This window comes from Gobius niger (genome assembly GCF_951799975.1).
Source record: "Gobius niger genome assembly, chromosome: 22".
Lineage (NCBI taxonomy): Eukaryota > Metazoa > Chordata > Actinopteri > Gobiiformes > Gobiidae > Gobius > Gobius niger.
Genome location: NC_136873.1, coordinates 4,408,481 through 4,428,932, shown reverse-complemented (window position 1 = coordinate 4,428,932; position 20,452 = coordinate 4,408,481). Strand labels below are relative to the sequence as shown.

The 20,452-nt window shown below is 40.8% G+C and overlaps 1 protein-coding gene across 3 annotated transcripts in view; it reads left to right on the top strand.

Moving 5' to 3' along the window:
* The first annotated feature begins 221 nt into the window (after positions 1-221).
* Positions 222-20,452, top strand: part of LOC306981631 (regulator of G-protein signaling 3-like) — a 44,596-nt gene continuing 24,365 nt past the window's right edge. For 2 of the 3 annotated variants that reach the window (XM_079581254.1, XM_079581253.1), the window contains exons 1-3: positions 222-557; positions 18,375-18,456; positions 18,738-18,843. In XM_079581254.1, the coding sequence (XP_079437380.1) occupies positions 231-557; positions 18,375-18,456; positions 18,738-18,843 (515 nt within the window). In that variant the 5' untranslated portion in view covers positions 222-230. Of the gene's footprint in view, positions 558-7,177; positions 7,274-18,374; positions 18,457-18,737; positions 18,844-20,452 lie in introns of those variants that run through there. The other variant, XM_079581255.1, reaches the window with a different exon arrangement.

Below are 20,452 nucleotides of genomic sequence, written 5' to 3'. Positions count from 1 at the left end.
GATCCTCCTGGAGCTACTTGTCCATATTCACTTTGGTTGAATCCGTGGGGTTTGCTATGGAAGGAGAGTTGTCTTACTAAGCTCTGTTGATGCTGGTTTGAAGTTTTTTTTTTTACTCCTACAGCTCTTTTTTGATTTTGTTTTGTGTCTTTGAAAACTCTAATGTCCTCTGCATTTGAGCCATCCTTAAGCTAGTTTGTTTTTTGTCTTGTTTTAAGAAGCTCTGAAGGATGTTTTGGAGAAATGCCGTCTGGCCGTTCGATGGCGCGTTCAAAGACACTGACAGTGACGGTTTTTTGCTCACAGCGGCGGAGCACACCGCCTCCAGCCGCGCATGTCCCGCCGCCTCGGAGTCCGGCGGCCGATCCAAGCCCAAGCTGCCGTCGGTGGATGGGCGCGGCGGACAGAAGGAACACACTTACGCCAGCTACAGCTCGACGCAGAGCAACGCTAACCTCAGCGCTAACCCCAGGGTTAACCCCAGCGCTAACCCCAGGGTCAACCCCAAGGTTCACCCCAACGCCAACCCAGGAAGAGCAGACAGCGGCGGCCTCACGGTGAGTGTGAGCTCCTTTTTATCAACGCGAAAAGCTGAGCAGAACCAGTGTTGTGTGTAATGTGTAGCAATTACAAAACTGGTAAAAAGATTATAATAACTTTATCATGTGAAAAATCATCTTCTTACCAATTTAGAGAAACTACAGACAACTCCACAGTTTATAGTAAAGTAGAGTAAATATTAGAGGTGGGCCGTTATCGGCGTTAACGTGCTGCGTTAACGCGAGACTCTTATCGGGCGATAAATAAAATATCGCCGTTAATCTATTCTCAAAGCTGGGTTGGGAGCTGGGTCTATACTCTGCGAGCTCTGATGACTTTCACCGTGATATGTTAAGGTCAGCACTAAAACAACTAATCGATTAATCGACAACTAATCGATTACTAAAATAGTTGTCAACTATTCCAGTAATCGATTAATCGTTTTCTAGTAAACACAGACTAAAATTGAGCAAAAAAGACAAGACAATGATTTATTTTGGATGAAAGCCTACTTTGTTTTTTAAAGTTGGGGTCTGCAGTGTTTTGTACATCGTAAATTTCATAAATATCTGTCTTTGTCTCGTCCAATCAAAGCAGAATTAGCACAAAGAGCCTCCTACAAATGTTTACTTTAAGTTTACTCCATCCACGTGTCCTCAAGAGGCGCCACTTTAGCTTTATGTGATAAGAAAATTGAAAAAAATACAATTTCCATGCACCTTTCACAGCCAAGCGATTAATCGATTAATCGTTAAAATAATCGGTCGATTAATCGATTACCAAAATAATCGTTAGTTGCAGCCCTAGTCAGCACACATTACACGACTTTTATGCCCAATTTCGGACGCACGGGAGAAACGTGAGTGAATATAGCGTCTCCAAAGCGAACACACAGAAGCAGCGGCCAATGACAGAAAAACACCGCAGCGCCTCCGTGTTCAATTCTCTTTCAAAACAGCGACATAAACAACTCATTTCATGGCCACAGCCCCACACGAAACAGCGCAACTTTATCACCAAAAGTTCACCAGAGCCTTTTCCAGCTACATTTCAACCGCGGCACTTGCGGAGTTTGGAGACGGACTTTCCAGCTACTTTTCTCCGTTAGCTTCTCTTTCTCCGCTCTCTGCTGTCTCCTCCTCCTCGCGTCTGAGGTCCGTCTCCTTTTCTTATTAAATCCAAAGAAATACGTCCCGCATCTTCGTGTTGTCGACGTTTATCTCCATTTTGACAGAACTATCGCCAGGTTGAAGCTCGTAGTAGCTCCAGCAGCATGAACTGTGTTGTTGCGACAGTGATCACGTGACACTGTTGACCAATCAGGAGACGCGCACATGTTTCCCACGCTCACAAACAGAGGCCTGTATTTTCTGATCTGGTAAAAAAAAATATATATAATAACTGATCGACACAAAGCTACTGACTGTAAACAGTTCATCAGGACCTCTAATGTCGGCCTACAGCTCAAAATGAATGTTTAACTGAATAAACAGTTAGTAAACACAAGTGCATCTTCTTGAACATGAATTATTTTCATCACCAATTATCATAGTAGAACGTTCTCAAGCAGTTTGTGATGCATTTTGGAAACAGGAGACGAGCCCCTGGTCTAACGCACCGCCTGACCTGAGAAACTCGTTCTCAAAGACTTACTTTTAGTCATTATTTGGGGAGCAACATATTCTAATTCTAATTCAAACTCAAATATTAGTAGTGATCCATATGCAAATGTTGTTGTCCTTGATGCTGTTTTGAAGCTTTTCTTCAGAATCAAACAGAGGTGGGTAGGTGGCCAAAATATTTGCACAAGTAAGAGTAAAGAAGTTATCTTTATTTGAGTAAAAGTGGAAGGTGGTGACCCAAACAATAACTCAAGTTAAAGAAAAAATGAAAAAGAAAATGGTACTTGAGTTCTGTGTGTGACTGTTTGAGCAAAAAGTCAGAATTATTTTCATGACGTCAAAAGGAAAATTTTAAGAAAATGGCAGAAAATACAGAAAAGTGAAATAATCCTGAAGAACAAGGTGCACGAGACGTAAAATAGGGCTGTGCAATTAATCGAAATTCGATTACGATTTCGATTACTACACTAAACGATTACAAAATTAGCATAATCGCAAAAAAACAACGATTATAATTCTTTTTTGCAAAGCAGACTTGCTTTTCAGGCCGCTGGGATTATTTTCCCTTCTCATTGCACGTGCCATGAGAAGGGAAAATAATAACAAACGGCGCTGCGTGATGACGTCATCAGGCCGCGCTGCTCAGTTTGCTTGCGCAGGTGTGAGGGCTGGCCAGCAGGGGGCAGGTGTGAAACAGAGACCTCTCCTTAATCAAGGCAACTTGAAATCATTTGTACTTTTATGACATTAATCAAAAAACTATGCTAATATTTTCTGTTTTCTGAACAAAGTAAATAAAATATAGATATAATAAAATAAAATAAATGTTTGAATAATCGTGATTTCAATTATGACAAAAATAATCGTGATTATTATTTTTTCAATAATCGAGCAGCCCTAAGGTAAAACATCTGTTTAGATCAAAATGAAGCATTGCTGCTTAAAGAATTGGAAGTGGAAAATGTACCTTATTGTTACTCACGGAAGAGTACAGCTACTTCATTATACATTATAATTTTACTGAAATTGAAGTAAAAAGTACTGTATGGACTTTAAGAAGTACAATTTCTTCCAAAAGTTAAATGTAACTGAGTACATTCTCTGGAATCGAATATGTTCTTATTTTGGATACAGACTGGATTGTGCTGCATCACCAGGAAATATACATGTTTATTACATAGTTTATGGAGTAGGTGTTTACAAGCTTTAGCTTCAGCCTACTCGCTTTCTTTGAGCTTCTAAATAGATCATGTGAATATTGTAAAAAGAAAGCTCAAAAAGAAATAAACTAAACTAAACTAAAACTCTTCCATTTCAAGTACATTCCACTAAAGGTTTTTCCATCAAATTGTGGCAAAATAAAACTTCGGCCAAAAATCAATTTGAATTAGTTATCGAGTTGGTAGGTCAAATTGATTAATATTTAAAAAAAAATCATAATCATTTTTTTGTCTTTAGTATTCATAATTTGGATGTTTAAACCCAGCTCTATCAAAGGCAAAATGAGGCTAATCACGATTTAAACTAAGCTTTTTTGTGTTACATATATTAGGTCGCTGTGATGTGTAAATCTCAGTCCAGCGGAGTCCTCGTTGATTTAGTGATTTTGTATTTGCTCGGCCTCGTATAGCACTACCCTGCCTGCATGTGGTGGGTTTGTACTGCGTGCCTCGGTCGATGGAGACCTGTAAGTGACGGCAGCAGAGTGGCCGTCGCAACTTACGCCACTTTACTCAGGCTTCATCAAACTTTCAGGACATCAATATTTCACGTCTCAGAAATGTAGAGGGTGAGAAAAGCAGCAGCTCCCACTGAGCGTCTGCAACTGGGACAGAGGGTTTAATCACAGTTCAGTCCAAATCACAAGGTAAATGTGACAAGAGACGATGCCTCCAGGAGCTCACATTACAGCAACTCAGAATATTATAGATTCATTTGCATACATCAGATTTGCCAAGTAAAAAAAAATCTGTCAGTGGAATTATTTGGAATGAAATTAGATTAGATTTTTCAAGTGCTATTGCACCTTTTAATCGTATTAAAGGTGCAATAAATGTTTGTTTTTTTGTGTTATTTAGTTGTGCAAAAACTCTTCATCATCAGTCATATTTCCTTCAAAGGATTTATGACCCAAAGGCTGAAAGAGACATTCTGCAAATTGTCGAAAAAGCCTGAGCCGTTTAAGATTATGCTTAGTTGTGCTCAATAGTATGGACTGTTGGCGTCGTCCGATACCGATATTTTCATTAATAATTCAATTTGTTTTTTTGTTTTTTTTAAATCTCTCCCAGATAGCCTATAGTTAAACTGTTATTAGTATAGTGAATGTTTCAATCATAGAAATATATTGGAAATATTGTGGGTTTTTCTAGGGCAAATGTTTGAGAAAGGCCTTGTCTATAATGTTGTGTATGATGCTTCTTAATGTGTCAGTGCTGAACTGTGACAGCAGGGGGCGCTGTATATTCATGGTTAGTACTAGGTACATAGGTACTTCATGCCATACCACGTACAATTTTACCCAATAAATAAAATTGAAATACAAGCCTTTATTTTATGACAGATATTTTCATAATTGAAAAATACTATTATATACCTACATGTATATTCATCCTGATCTAATCTATACAGAACAGCAGTTATTGCTGAAAAAGAAGGATCAGCAGCTATAAAGCATTTCTGTACTGTTCCAAACGTACATTTGATTGAAATAGCCGGTGAATTTTTCTACATTTAAAATCTGTGTTGCTAATGTCTCCCTGTAAGAGGAGCATGGTGGCACAGTGGTTAGTGCCCGTGCCTCTTGTACAGTAGGTCAATTTATTTATTTATTTATTTTATTTATTTGGTAGGGACAGTGCAAGTTAATGAACAAGCCACACCGGATTGTATCCGTCGTCCCCCATGCGCACTCTCAAACACACTCTCATACATCCTGGCCTATTGTACATGTTTTTAGTGGTAGGGGAAACCGGAGTACCCGGAGGAAACCTACGCAGACACAGGGAGAACATGCAAACTCCACACAGAAAGGCCCTGTCCTTGGTGGGAATCGAACCCGGACCTTCTAGCTGTGAAGCACAAGCACTAACCGCTGTGCTACCGTGCACCACCAGGTGTTTCTGATCATTAGCCTGGTTCCACAGATGGAGATGTTCAAATGGTTCTGGACGTGCCCAGGTCCCGGTACAAACAGTGGGGCGATGGTTCTTTCAGGGTTGTAGCGCCAAAACTGTGGAACAGCTGCCCCTCAGTCTGCGTGTTCTCACAGAGCTGTCCCTCTTTAAGTCTAGATTGAAGACACATCTCTTCAAACTAGCTTTTAAGACTTAGATCGCACTTATTTGATTGATTGATTTTTTTGATATTGTTTTATCTTTCTGTGAAGCACTTTGGTCTTCCTTGTGGTGTTGAAAGGTGCTATACAAATAAACTTTGATTGATTGATTGATTGAGGTGTGCCAGCCCACGATGGCTGCTTATTGCTCCTATGGTCGTCCCAGCGGCATTGAGGATCTGTCAAATCATAGACTTAGTCATTAGATATAGCCAGTGTTCCATTCAGCCACATTCATTGTGAAGGTCCTGAGTCGTCTGTGAAACGTACATGGCTGTGCAATCTCCTCCTACGAAGCCTGTTCTATAAAAGAGCAAAAAGGCAGGAAGCCCTGCCCTCGTAGCCTGGCAAAAGCCAGACTGACTTTATTTATGTATTTATAAATACATATAAAAGACTGTCTGGAATTGTGGTAATAGAGGCGGAGCTAATGATCGTAGTTTGAACGAGAGCGAACCAGTCAAGCACAAAGCAACTTACGCTTTGCGTTCACGTCCTCCGCCATGATTGTTTGTATCCACACGTGCAGTGGAATAAATGTTCCGGTGAAAGCCCTCAGAGCAGCATCGTGCTGTGGCTTTAAGGACAAGTCCAGCTCATTTAAATCAGAAGAAAGGGCACTGGTAAAAGATCGTTGTGTCGTGGCCGCCATCTTCACTGTTTTCGTTACGGCCCGGAGGAGCACTGGGTGATGGGAAATCCTAGCACGGAGAATGACGCACTGTTAACTCCCGCCTCCCACGCTATGATTGGCTCTGCCTGGTTTTGCCGGAGTCATCGAGATTCTAATCGCACAATTCCAAACTGTATCCCCATGTATCTCTGAACATGGAGGATCAGTCTGGCTCGTGCCAGGCTACTGCGCTCGCAGGGGCGGAGCCTCCACAGAGCTCCACACGTTGACTGACAGGCCAGTCAATGAACTGACAAAGCTTCCACTTTTAATTATATCACCTACCCCAGCATTGTCACATGGGTCATAGCGGTTTCTAGAAAAAATACAACTCTTTGGAGCCAGGCTTTGAAGCCGTTCTAGGGAATCCTGTCTGCCAAGTGTCTTTCGGAGTCGCCCCTGCCACAAGGAGGCGGTGTTACAGTAATGTCAGCTCAGATATTTACTGAGATTAATAAAGTATAACTTAGCTTAGTATCCCAATGTTTTTCTGGCAAAACCGACACAGATGGTTCACATTAGCCTCTGCTCTTCGGCCGTTGCTTTGTAAATGTCTCATACATCATATCTGTCTTTTCTCTGATTGGTTAATGTCAATCCCGGCCATTGGGAACTCTGAGAAATCCTCTCTGATCACACACGTCTTTGTAAAGAATAGGACGAGCGTGTATTCTGACTGACCAGGCTATACCCGGGGCAGCTGTGAATCAGATGAATCCATTGCTGCTTCTTGTGATGTGGATGTTGCGTCACTTGAAGATTTGCTGATACATATTGCGCAGGCCTGTACATGGGGGCACATTTCTCACTTGAAAGTTTTCGAGAGCGGCGGCAGAGCGGAGGCCCTATCGGCAGGAAACAGCTTTTGTTTGTGCCACGGCTGCTTCCTTTTTCCCACAGTGCTCCCCTCGCTGTGGGCCGGGACCGAGCGCTTTGTGCCGATTCAGGCTCCAGGACTCGATCCGCTCGCTATGTTTTTGTCCGGAGCCGCGTCGCTTTGGCCGAGGTTCGTCCTCCATGTGGACCTGACTCTGCTGCTGGTCTGAGATGTACACGCTCCACCGCCTGTGTCGGACCTGCATCCAGCACGGCCTGCCCCAGGTTCGCAACCGCACAGTTATTCTCTTAGCACTACTTAACACGACGCAGTAATCACATCCAGAGGGGGTAGTTAAATACTGGATCTGTACTTTACTTGAGTTGTATTTTTGTTGAGAACTTTCTACTCTTACTCCACTCCATTTGAAAGATACATATAACACTTTCTACTGTAAAGGTTCATTTGAAAAGCCTCACTTTTGTTGGGGCAATGTTAGTCTTAAAGGGGCTGTATGGAAGTTCTCAGTTTTATACTCGCTACTGCCACCTCAGGTGTAATGCGTAACTGCAGTCTCTGTGTTAAAGGAATAGGCCACCGTTTAAACATACTAAGATATGTTCTTACCTCACTTTAGACGTGTTAATATATCCCCGTCTGGTCTTTGTCCGTGCGCTCTGTCACGCAAACGGAGCACATACGCAGCCTCTCCCACATGTCACATAGCTCCGAAAAAGCTCACGATAGAAGCTACCAAGCTCTTCCACGTGTTCCCTATTTAAATAAAGTTACGTGAAGTGTTTTCATGCAAAGTATATTTACACAGAAATGTAGCATGTCGATTTTATAAGCAAATAAAAAGGGGGACTATATTGTGAGGCGTAATGATACGAGGAGTAAAACGTCCGCGCAGTAACTCCTAAAGACTTCCCCCGCTCACTTCCGTCAATAACCTTTAGGAGTTACTGTGCGGACGTTTTACTCCTCGTATCATTACGCCTCACAATATAGTCCCCCTTTTTATTTGCTTATAAAATCGACATGTTACATTTCTGTGTAAATATACTTTGCATGAAAACACTTCACGTAACTTTATTTAAATAGGGAACACGTGGAAGAGCTTGGTAGCTTCTATCGTGAGCTTTTTCGGAGCTATGTGACATGTGGGAGAGGCTGCGTATGTGCTCCGTTTGCGTGACAGAGCGCACGGACAAAGACCAGACGGGGATATATTAACACGTCTAAAGTGAGGTAAGAACATATCTTAGTATGTAAAAACGGTGGCCTATTCCTTTAAGCACGTGCATGACGCGCGCATCCTAGTACACGCACGGATAAACAGACATGACTTGAACTGAGGTAAGAAAGCGTTATTTGTGCGTTTTGTCAACGTAGACAAAGTATAAATAAAACGTAGGCAACAGGTGTATTATAAGCGATGCACTAGTAAACATTTTAAAAAGCTAAAACCTGTCGCATCTTCTCCAAGGCCCAAAAGCTAGCATTGCATTAGAAACTTGAAATAGAGCACCTGTTTACGTTTTGTACTCCAATGCTTATATAAGGGGTTATCTAGATGTTTTTGTCCTGAAAAGCCTTATAAACTACTACTTCCGTTTGTAGATATAGTAATTAGCCTACTTACAGTACTGCAGCTGCTGCTTGTGCAGACCCACACAGCTACTATAAATTTCTCTAATAAGATAAGATAAGATGGTACTTTATTGATCTCACAGATGGAGAAATTGCATTCGATGAGAGAGCATCCGGCAGCAGCACCCATTCAGTGCGCACCACTCTTTTTTTTCTTTGGTGAAAGATGGTTGTGTCGCGGCCGCCATCTTCACTGTTTTGGTCACAGGAGGAGCACTGGTTGATGGGAAATCCGTAGACGATGACCACGGCGGTGGAGCTCTTGCGTTTGGCCACGATGTTCTTGGCCACACAGGTGTAGTTGGCCGTGTGGGACAGACGCGCCTGCTTGATGATCAGGTTGTGTCCACGGTGATGTAGAAGTTCCTGTCCTCGGCCGGGTCCATGATCTCGTTGTCCTTCAGCCGCTCCACCCGCATGACCTTGGAGGATGGAGAAACTGTAGCTGCCCTCTGTCTCCTCTGATCATCTGAAACGGTGCAGAGCGTGGTGTCCTGCACTGGTCAGCTCCACCTCGTCCTTCCTCTTCCTCCTGCACAGCTCCCTCCACAGTCCATCACCATCTCCTCGTTGGTCCCTTTTGTTGTTTCCTGTGGCTCCTCTTGTGACGCCTCCTCCGTGCTGCAGGTGTGGGGGCTCTTGGTGCCTCTTCACTGTTCAGTGTCTCAGAAGAAGATGTTTGTTGATCTCAAATGGGTTTAGCTGATAAGCTAGCAGTTAATAATAATAGCTAACAAACTAGCATAACAATGACTCAACAGAACAAACATTCACTGAAGTTGCAAAAAACTTGCTTTGAAAACGTACTACTGGCTGATAGCTTGTACATTTATTAGCATAAGATATTATTTTTCACGTAAACCTGTAATTGTGTCTTACCTATCGAGTAAAAAGAAAGCTAACTTTTCTCATACCGAGAGCATCTCTTAGCGCTCGCCATCGCTGAAAAGCTGCTCCAATATTGACTCTCGTCTTTGACCTGCGCCGGTCTGACTCCAGTTTACTTCGCTTAATTGCGCTCGAAAGTTGTCGCTTCACTTTCTTGTGTTTTCTTGGGGTCTGTGATGGAGTTTCCGCTGGGCTCGAGGCCGGCCTCTTCTTGCTTTCCGCAGACTCCATCCTCACTGTTCAAAAGTGACCTCCTTAGAGCGGAGAAATGGACGCCTGCTCTCTGAAGTACACTTTTCTTATTTCTTAGGACATGGCCGGAACATGTAGGGTAATGAAAATTCTTCATTTTAACATTTTTAAACTCCGTATAGTCCCTTTAAGGGAGCTTGAAAGTGTGGAAAAGTTCAGTTTTAGTAGAGATTTTCCTAATTTAGTTCCATTTGAGGATCATTAAAGGGGGTGTTATGCAAGAACAAACTTTTTAGACCATGCTACACTGCAAAAAGTATTTAACTGTCAGTACAAACATCTCAATTTTAGTTGTTTTGACGAGTTAAGAAGTTGTTGGGCATTTGTCCTGGATTATTTCACTTGTTCTGAGATGTTTCTGACTCGTTTCGATACGTTTCGTCCTTATTTCAGGTAATTTTCTTTGCAATGTGACAAAAATGTGACAAAAAAAAGACAAAAAATGACCAAAAAATGACCAAAAAATGACCAAAAAATAACAAAAAATAACAAAAAATGACATAAAATGACAAAAAATGTGACAAAAAAATGACAAAAAAAAATGACAAAAATGTGACAAAAAATAACAAAAAAATGACAAAAAAAGACAAAAAAAAAACAAAAAGTGACACAAAAAAAATGACAAAAATGTGACAAAAAAAAAAAAAGTGACAAAAAAAAGACAAAAATGTGACAAAAAAATAAAAAAAAATTACAAAATGTGACAAAAAATGTGACAAAAAAAAGACAACAAAAAAAGACAAAAATGTGACAAAAAAATGACAAAAAATGACAAAAAAATGACTAAAAAATAACAAGAAGTGACCAAAAAAAAAGTCAAAAATGTGACAAAAAAATAAAATAGAAATGACAAAAAAATTACAAAATGTGACAAAAAAATGACAAAAATGTGACAAAAAAATAACAGTTGTAGTGTACAAAGTTACCTCGTCAAAAAAACGACCTGGAGCTGTGTTCGGAGCCACTCGCGCACCTTTGAGTAATCTCAAAATCTACCAGGAAATGCTCTCCTCACTTCTCTCTGGCTGAGCTTCACCTTTCCATTGCAAAACACTCGCCACAGCGCCACTTGTTTTCTTTTTTCTCCTCTGTATTGAAGCAGCTATGGAGCCAACCCCTCTTCTTCCTTTCCTTCACTTTCCTTCCTTCTCTTTCAGTAAAGAGACTTAAAAATAAATAGATAAATTAATTGACTTGCTCTGTCCATCATAGACAGAACAGTCCATGTCCAATGCCTGAGCTTTATTCATTTATGTATTTTTATTTAACAATAGTATTAAGATGTTACTTAAATGGTCTCTTTTCGTCTTTACTTCAGCTCCTGTGGATTTTCTCGTGTGTTTGTAGTAACTTAGCGAGTAGCTACAGCGTTTTCATTGTTCTGCTGCAGCTCATTTTCCTCAATATAAACATGCTGTATGTCTTTAATCTGGATTTTCTGAGGACTTTTTAGTCGCTGCGTTAGTTTTTCAGATGAATAAACCCCTGGGCATAAAACGGCGTCAGAATGGCCAAAACTGCGCTAGCCGCGAGTTAGCAACGTTAGCCTGTATGTTGTAAACACACATGCAAATTGGAGCTGTGTTGACCCTCTGCTCAGGGGCGGATCTAGAGGGGTAAAGGTCTTGCCACCCCAGCTGCCACCCCATTGATGTCAGGCCGGTTTTGTCCTTGTCTGGAACTGTCTAAATCCTAGTGTCGTCATCAACCTGGCACTTTATAAATGCCTTGTTTTTTCAAGGACTAGTTGCAATCCAGATCTTCAAAGCCTGATTCGTTTAAAGAGGGGGTATTCTGCTTTTTTCAGTCCCATAGCACCAGTCTATATCACACTACAATGATGACCAAACCTTCTGCTGGTCTGTAAATGCAGTAAATTAGAATAACTGCCTTGTATAAAATGTCTCTCTCAAAATGGCTGTAGAGAATGTCTTGAAATAGGCCTCTGTCGAAAGCCGGTGACGAAAGCTCGGAGGCGTCTCCAGGAGGGAGACTCCCACCTGAACGGAGCCCATTTTCTCCAGTTTGGCTTTACCCTAATGAAAAAGCTTCTTGGGGAAAAAGGACCGAAATAGCCACAAAAAATGAGAAGAACGCAAGGATGTAAACGCAACAAAAATGTGACAAAAATGTGACAAAAATGTGACAAAAATGAAAAAATTAAAAAATTAAAAAATACAAATACAAAAGGTGACACAACACCGCAACAATGCGAAGAAAAAGATCAGTTTTGTGGGTCTTAGCTTTCAAATGAGGTGTTACACCAGAGGTTCCGCTAGGCTTTTTTTTTGTCGGCCACTTTGGCCGCTGGGTCGTAAAATGTCGGCCATTCGCAAGAATTACCGGTCATTAAAAAATATATACATTATGAACGTGGCTTATTATCAACAACAATCTACATTTAGACAGAGCTACACGAGTGCTTCAGTGGATTCCAAAACACGGCTATTTCTAATAAAAGACTGACGTGAGAAAAATGTAGCAACAGCGAAAATCCAAACATGAAGTTGTGGTGGAGACGGTGGAGCAGCAGGTGTCACGCGGATATACACCGCTCATATGCACTTCAACTCAGACAGAAAGTAGCCGATATCTACGACCCTCACGCTGTCCTTATCCAGGTCTGACCAGCTGCACAGCGAGGGCTGGGCTGTAGATGCCCTTCCACGCTTTTACGTGATTCAGGTGTAAAACAGTGACTAAGTCCCTCAGCACGGAAATATTGTGGAGAGACAAATCGACAGCACTAAAGTCACAAAAGTCAGTCTCGAGTGATTCAAAACGGACCCAGCTCTGCCGCGCTTTAGAGCGCCTCCAAACCCGGCCACTCTGAGCGGCTCCAACACCGGTAACTGAGCCGAGGCGTCTGCGCAGACCGACCGAGGGAAGCGCCTCTAAACCCGGCCACTCTCCCAGGAAGAGCCGCTGCGGGACAGCGCGTCAGTCTGACTGAACACACGCGCGTTTCAAGAATATCCTAATCAAACGTATTAGCTGCTGAGTTCTTAACACACTTATATAAAAGTAAATGTACCTGTAGTTCGACGTTGACGAAGCACGAAGAAAAAGCGTTACATATCCAGACAGCGATGATGGCGCTTCGACTGTGCTTTGTAAAACGGGCTAAAGGCGTAAATCAAAACTTTTTTGATAGAAATATTGAACCTTTTTTAATATTTAGGCCTGTCTTGAAAACACTTTGTTATGTTAGTCACTGACTTAGGTGACATGTTTAATATATTTTTCTATATTCTCTCTTTTTTACTGTCGGCCAATTTGGCCGATGGACATAATTTTTACCGGCCATTTGCTACAGTCGGCTAACGGAAACCCTGTGTTCCGCAGGTCTATATAACAGCCAAAGAGGACAGAATGCATTTGGTTTAGGCGGGTGGTAAGAGGTTAATAAAACCTCCTCATCTGTTGGGTTAGGATCCGGTTGCCCTCAGTAGAAGTGGTTCCTGGCCTGACGTCGGCTCCGAGCTCCATCTCACATGGATTTGTAGCTTTTCGAACAGAGAAACATCCGCTCGGACTGCGGCACATGTGTTATTCATGTGCGGGCGGAGTGACAGGGTATATTTAGTGACACTGGTCAATGTTTGATGAGCTGCGGCTCCCGGGGGCCCTCGCTGCGCTGTCCCCGCCCCCCCCTCACACTAGCTTCTAAGTCAATACTAGAAATCCCATTCCATCCACCCACATGGACTAGAGTCACTGAAATGCAGTATTGTGAAAGTCCAGTCCATTTCCAGTTCATAAATCCCACGAGAGCCGACCCGTCCCGTCCCTCGCTCCGTCCGTCAGCAGCGGGGGCACACTGCACTCTGAATGTTTTGGTCAATTATTAATGTGCTTTTTTCTCACTCGAATAAACACATCACACACGCTTTATTCTCTGGGACGCGGCAGCACCACTGAGGAGAGGCCGCGGTCAGGTGTGTCAGCTTTCTAACCTCATTCATCAGTGTGAGATTAGAAATATTTTAGATGTTTTTTTCCTTTTAAAGAGGTGATCGCAGAGGAACTGAGCGCTATACTTCAGTCATTTAAAACATTTCATTGAAAAATACTTCTTTGTTGTTTTTTATCATGTAATAGTTATATCTATTGTACTACATTGTGTTTAGTTACAAAATACCACATTATGTGCAACTTAACTTTTCAACATTTTGCCACGCTATGGACCACAAACATAAATACCGTAAATTCTCTAACACTGGCCTGTATTCCATTAGAGGCCGGGTCTCCGACAGAGGCCGGGTTCGCGGCTGGCGGAGGTAAATTAAAGCCGGTCTTGAAAACAGGGCGGGTCTTTTATTAGAAACTATAGCGGTAGAAATATTCCCCATGTTATGAATTTGTCTCATACTGGTGTAAATGAAAACTCACGTGCAGGAAGTAACAAACGGGAACCCGGGCCGATGGGGACGCTGCAGAGGAGCTGATCCGAGCGTAACTTTGACACAGATTTAGCCACTTTTCAAACCTCCTGTGACGATATTTGGAAACAGGGCCACAAATGTTTATGACCCTCCAGGGTTTTAATAAAGTCTCCATCGCGTCTTCAAAGCACGTCCAGCTGCTCCGTGTGCAGGTCAGTCCCACGCCTCAAAATAACTCCTCCCATCAGCGCGAGCGTCTCGTCTTCTCTCGGGTCAGTCTCATGATCGATCACAAACACAAACGCTCCGTCTAAACTCGCCTTTTACACAAGATAACAACAAATAATCCGGTCCGCGGTAAAAACGAAACAGAAACCTGCAGTGACACTGATGTCAAAGCTCCGCTAACAGCAACGAAACACTTCCTGTTGTCCCGACAAAATAAAAGGCGTCAATGTTCCAGCCGCTGGGAGAGGGTTTGAAATGTTCATTAATAAATGAACCTAATATTTTAGGTGCAAATGGACACAAATCTCGTTTTTCTTCGTTTTCCTGGTCGTCCGTTTTGCTCAAATAGAAATAAAGGCCTGTCTCTAATTGTGGCCTGGTTCCAATAAAGGCCTGGTCCTGGATGCCCGAGAGTAAATAAAGGCCCCGGCCGATATTAGAGCATTTACGGTATATTTAATTGAAATTTTATGTAAAAAACACAATCGTGAAGTGAAGTGAAATGTATACATGATTTTGAATTTAAAAAAAACTGTGGGGTATCTATACCCCCTAAGTTAATACTTTGTGGAACTGGCTTTTGCAGGTTTTTTACAGCTTCGAGTCTGTTGGGGTTTGTTTGTTTTCACAACAGCTCAAGCTCAGTTAGATTAGATGGAGAGCGCTTGTGAACCGCAGTTTTCAGATCCACTGATTCTCGATTGGATTTAGGTCTGGACTTCGACCTGGCCTTTCTAACACATGAATAATTCCATCGTCGCCCTGGCTTCATGCTTAGGGTCGTTGTCTTGTTGGAAGGTGAACCTCCGCCCCAGTTTCAAGTCTTTTGCAGACTGACTCCAACATGTTTTCATCCAAGATTGCCCTGTTTTGGCCCCATCCATCTTCCCATCAACTCGAACCATCTTCCCTGTCCCTGCTGAAGAAAAGCACTCCCAGAGCATGATGCTCCACCACCATGTTTGACAGTGGGGATGATGTTTTCAGGGTGATGTGCAGGGTTACTTTTACACCAAACATAGCGTATTTAGCACCTTCTTCACACGTTTGCTGGATCCCCCATGTGGCTTCTGGCTTATGGTTTTCTTTTCAAAATGGCTTCGTCTGGCTTGAAGACTCTTCCATTGTGCAGTGTACGACTAGTTGTTCTGTGGACAGTTTCCCCCACCTGAGCTGTGTCTCTCTGCAGTTCATCCAGGGTCATCATAGGCTTCTTGGTAACAGCTTTGGTCAGTGCTGTCCTTGTTCGGTCAGTAAGTTTAGGAGGACGGCCGGGTCTTGGCAGGTTTGCAGTGATGCCAGACTCCATTCCTGGATGGTGGATTTAACTGTCCTCTGAGAGATGTTCAAAGCATTGGAAATCTTTTTATAACCTCACCCAGCTTTATACTTCTCCACAACTTTAAGATTCGTCACTTTGTTCAGTCAGATTGGATTGATTTTAAATATTTTATTTAAGGTTAAGTTTCATTTATTGTTGCCTTAGGGGAAACATGCTAACGCCACACAGAAAGGCCTACACGGTCTGGGAAACGAACCTAACCAGTCCGTGTCGCAGATTTGCATTACACACAGCAACAAGAAATCTTGAAATTAGTAAAATCTTCTGGAGAAAGCGATTTCCAAAAAAGGTTGTGTTGAAAGTACAGAATTATTCATCTTTTTACTTTTAACCTCTGCTATTTACATTATTATTCTGTACATTATTCTACAAAACGTTGCTTTACAAAAGTACAAAAGGGTAATTGGTCTACTTTTAAAAGCCTGAATAAAAAGTCATTTGTTTTTCCAGTTTCACCGTAAAGCTACAAAATGTTTTATTAATTCTCCTCTCTCGTGGAGGGCTCTGTTGCCCCTGGGAGCAGGACTCTCTGCACTCATTGTCCTGGTCCAAAACCCCCGCAGGAGTCCACACAGTCTCCACAGAAACATCCCAAGTATCCAGTGTAACCTTTAGAGCCCACAGCGGAACAGCCTGAAAAGACAAGGCCCAGGGCAGTATAAGCAGGGGCCTGTCATCCCCTCGTCACCCCGGGCTGAAGAGCAACTAGCAACTGCTCCTTTGGCCCACAGACACAGACACAGTGTCAAGTCTCTCTCTTAAACTTCAAAGTCAGGTTAGAAATCAATCTAGGAGTAATCATGGACTCAGACCTGAGCTTAACCTCTTAACTCCCGCCTGAACCGAGAGGATCTTTTTCCTCACGTCATCAGATTTATTTTTCATCATTTTTTTTGTTGGGTGTTCAAGTCATTTTTGTAACTTTTTTTTGTCATTTTTTGTCACTTTTGTCACATTATTGTGTTTTTTTGTGTGTGTTTTATTTTGGGTCATTTTTTGTAATTTTTTGTCAAATTTTAATCACATTTTTGTCCTGTTTTAGTATTTTTTTTGTCCCATTTTTGACACTTTTCCATCAATTTTTTGTCACTTTTGTCACATTTTTTTCTTTCTTTTTTTGTCACATTTTTGTAATTTTTTGGTCAATTTTTTATCAAATTTTTGTCCTTTTTTGTCACATTTTTATCACAATTTTGTCCTGTTTTTGTATTTTTTTTGTCCCGTTTTTGACATTTTTTCGTCAATTTTTTTTTCAATTTCTTGTGACATTTTTGTGACATTTTTGACACTTTTCCATCAATTTTTTGTCACTTTTGTCACATTTTTTTCTTTTTTTTTTGGTCATTTTTTTGTAATTTTTTGTCAAATTATAATCACATTTTTGTAATTCTTTTTTGGTCACATTTTTGTCATTTTTGTGTCAATTTTTTTTTCAAATTTTTATCATTTTTTGTCACATTTTTGTCATTTTTTTTTACATTTTTTCGTCCATTTTTTTCAATTTCTTGTGACATTTTTGTGACATTTTTGACACTTTTCCATCAATTTTTCGTCACTTTTTTGTCACTTTTGTCACATTTTTGTAATTTTTTTGTAATTTTTTGTCACATTTTTGTCATTTTTGTGTCAATTTTTTATCAATTTTTTTGTCATTTTTTTGTCACATTTTTGTCTTTTTTTTTTGGTCAAATTTTTATCAAATTTTTGTCCTGTTTTGGTATTTTTTTGTCCCATTTTTGTCATTCTTTTGTCCCATTTTTGACATTTTTTCATCAATTTTTTTTTTCAATTTCTTGTGACATTTTTGTGACATTTTTGACACTTTTCCATCAATTTTTCGTCACTTTTTTGTCACTTTTGTCACATTTTTCTCTTTTTTTTTGTCTTTTTTTTTTGGGTCATTTTATTGTAATTTTTTGTCAAATTGTAATTTTAAACACATTTTTGTAATTCTTTTTTTGTCACATTTTTGTAATTTTTCTGTAATTTTTTGTCACATTTTGTCAAATTTTTGTCATTTTTTTGTCAAATTTTTATCACATTTTTGTCCCATTTTTGTCATTTTTTTGTCACATTTTTGTCATTTTTTTGTCACATTTTGACATTTTTTCGTCCATTTTTTTTCAATTTCTTGTGACATTTTTGTGACATTTTTGCCACTTTTTCATCAATTTTTCGTCACTTTTTTGTCACTGTTTTCTCACTTTTCTGTCACATTCCCATCATTATTTTCGTCTCAGTTCTGTCGCTATTTTCGCACCTTTTTTCCAGAAGCTTTTGGACTGGGGTAAAGCCAAACTGGAGAAAATGTGCTCGGTTCAGGTGAGAGTTAAGGGGTTAAGCGAGTGATACCAATGGCAATGCCCTCCCTACTGTTGCCGTTACCAGCCTGCTGCTTAAAGATCATTAGTTGCTGACAAAGTCTCTTAAGGTGAGAGGTGAGACGTCCTCAACTCAAAACAACCTACTACAGATGACAAGAACTTTTGTCTAAGGCCAAAAAACGTTGTACGATTGCGAACCTATGCCTCGAGTATGAGTATGTCCGGCAGGAATACGCAGCAGCGATTCTACTTTTGATAGACGCCTCAGTGTCATGTTCAGGTCTGTGCTCAGAGTGAGTCTAATGTGTTTCAGATCGTCGTCATCCGAGGCCCAGACGGGTTTGGCTTCACCATCTTCTCCGACAGCCCGGTCCGAGTGCAGGACGTGGACTCGGGTAAGCCCCGCCCCGCACACCTGTGGCCCTTTCACGAACCTTTAAGTGTGGAGAAAGTAGTGAGCTGCGTCCGAATCCCCAGAACTAGCGTCTACAGCTACGATAAGTTTACTCAAAATACCCAAAATACCAAATTCAGAGACAGATTCGTATTTTTGTATCAGTAAATTAAGCCGTTTTCTATCACGATTGAAGAAAACTGTGTGGATTATTGCCTTTTTTTCCTGAAAGGGGCGATAGTGTGGTCAGAGGACACAGCCAATGGTCTTGTTTCTGTGCAGGAGGCCCCGCCCACTCCGCCGGCCTGCGTCACGGTGATGTCGTGCTGCAACTCAACGGCGTCTCCGTGGAAACCTGGGGGTGTGGCCAGCTCGCACACGCCATCAGGTAATAAATACATAATACATAATACAGAACCTTGTCCCTAAACCTAACCTCAGACTGACCCAAATTACCCACACATGGCCCCAGACTGCCCCTAACCGCCTGACACTGCCCCAAAACGCCTCCAAACTGGCTCTAAAAAATAATAGACAACTCCTCCTCACTCCTCCCCGTTTGCCACGATGACCACGTTCGAGGAGGAAATCATGGCGGATTTACAGACTCCTCCTCCCCGGCTCTGACGAGGCATCTTCCTAAAGGTCAGTGCTAGATCGTATGCTCCGGAGGGACGGTCTGCTGTGAGTTTGTATAGATCTATGAGTTGGTTTGTCTAAAAATACAAATAATCCTAATCCTAATCCTAATCCTTAAAGTTGACCCCTTAACTCCCACCTGAACCGAGCACATTTTCTCCAGTTTGGCTTTACCCCCAGTGCAAAAGCTTCTGGAAAAAAGCTGTGGAAAATAGCAATAAAAATAGCAAAAGAAGTGACGAAAAATGTATGAAAAAGTGGCAAAAATGTCACAAAAATGTCACAAGAAATTGACAAGAAATTGACGAAAAAAATGGACAAAAAAATGACAAAAATGGGACAAAAAAATGACAAAAATGGGACAAAAAAATGACAAAAATGGGACAAAAAAATGACAAAAATGTGATAAAAATGGGACAAAAAAATGACAAAAATGTGACCAAAAATACAAAAATATGACAAACATTTGACGAAAAAAAGGACAAAATTTGATAAAAAGTCGACAAAAAAATGACGAAAATGTGACAAAAAAATTACAGAAAAATTGACGAAAAAATGACCAAAAAAATGACAAAAAATGACAAAAAAGTGACAAAAATATGATAAAAATTGGACAAAAAAATGACAAAAAAATGACAAAAAATTGACAAAAATTGGACAAAAATTGATGAAAAAAAATGACCAAAATGTGATAAAAAATTGACTAAAAAATGTGACAGAAAAAATGACAAAAAAGTGACAAAAAATGACAAAAATATGACAAACATTTGACGAAAAAAAGGACAAAATTTGATAAAAAGTCGACAAAAAAATGACGAAAATGTGACAAGAAATTGATTAAAAATTGATAAAAAATTGACGGAAAAACAACAAAAATGTGACAAAATGTGACTAAAAAATTACAAATATGTGACAAAAAAGTGACGAAAAAATGTCAAAAATGTGACAAAAAATGTATTAAAAATGGACGGAAAAATTGACGAAAAATTGACGTAAAATTGACAAAAATGTGATAAAAAATTACAAAAAAGTTACAAAAATGAGTTGAACACCCAACAAAAAAATTTTGGAAAAAAAATCTGATGACGTGAGGAAAAAGACCCTCTCGGTTCAGGCGGGAGTTAAGAGGTTAACCATTTCCCTGGCCCTAACCCTCATTTGTGTCATGATATCTCCGGAGCAGACGATCTAGCACTAACCCTTCCTAAAAAGGGCATAAGGGCGGGATCTTCACTGTAGACTTGTAGCAGCTTCAATGCTAACAGTCTGGTCCTTGTTAACATACAAGATTTCTAAAAATGTTCTTACGAAAACCAGCCTGGTCCCTTTAATTGTGCCTAACTCAGCGTTATCACAAG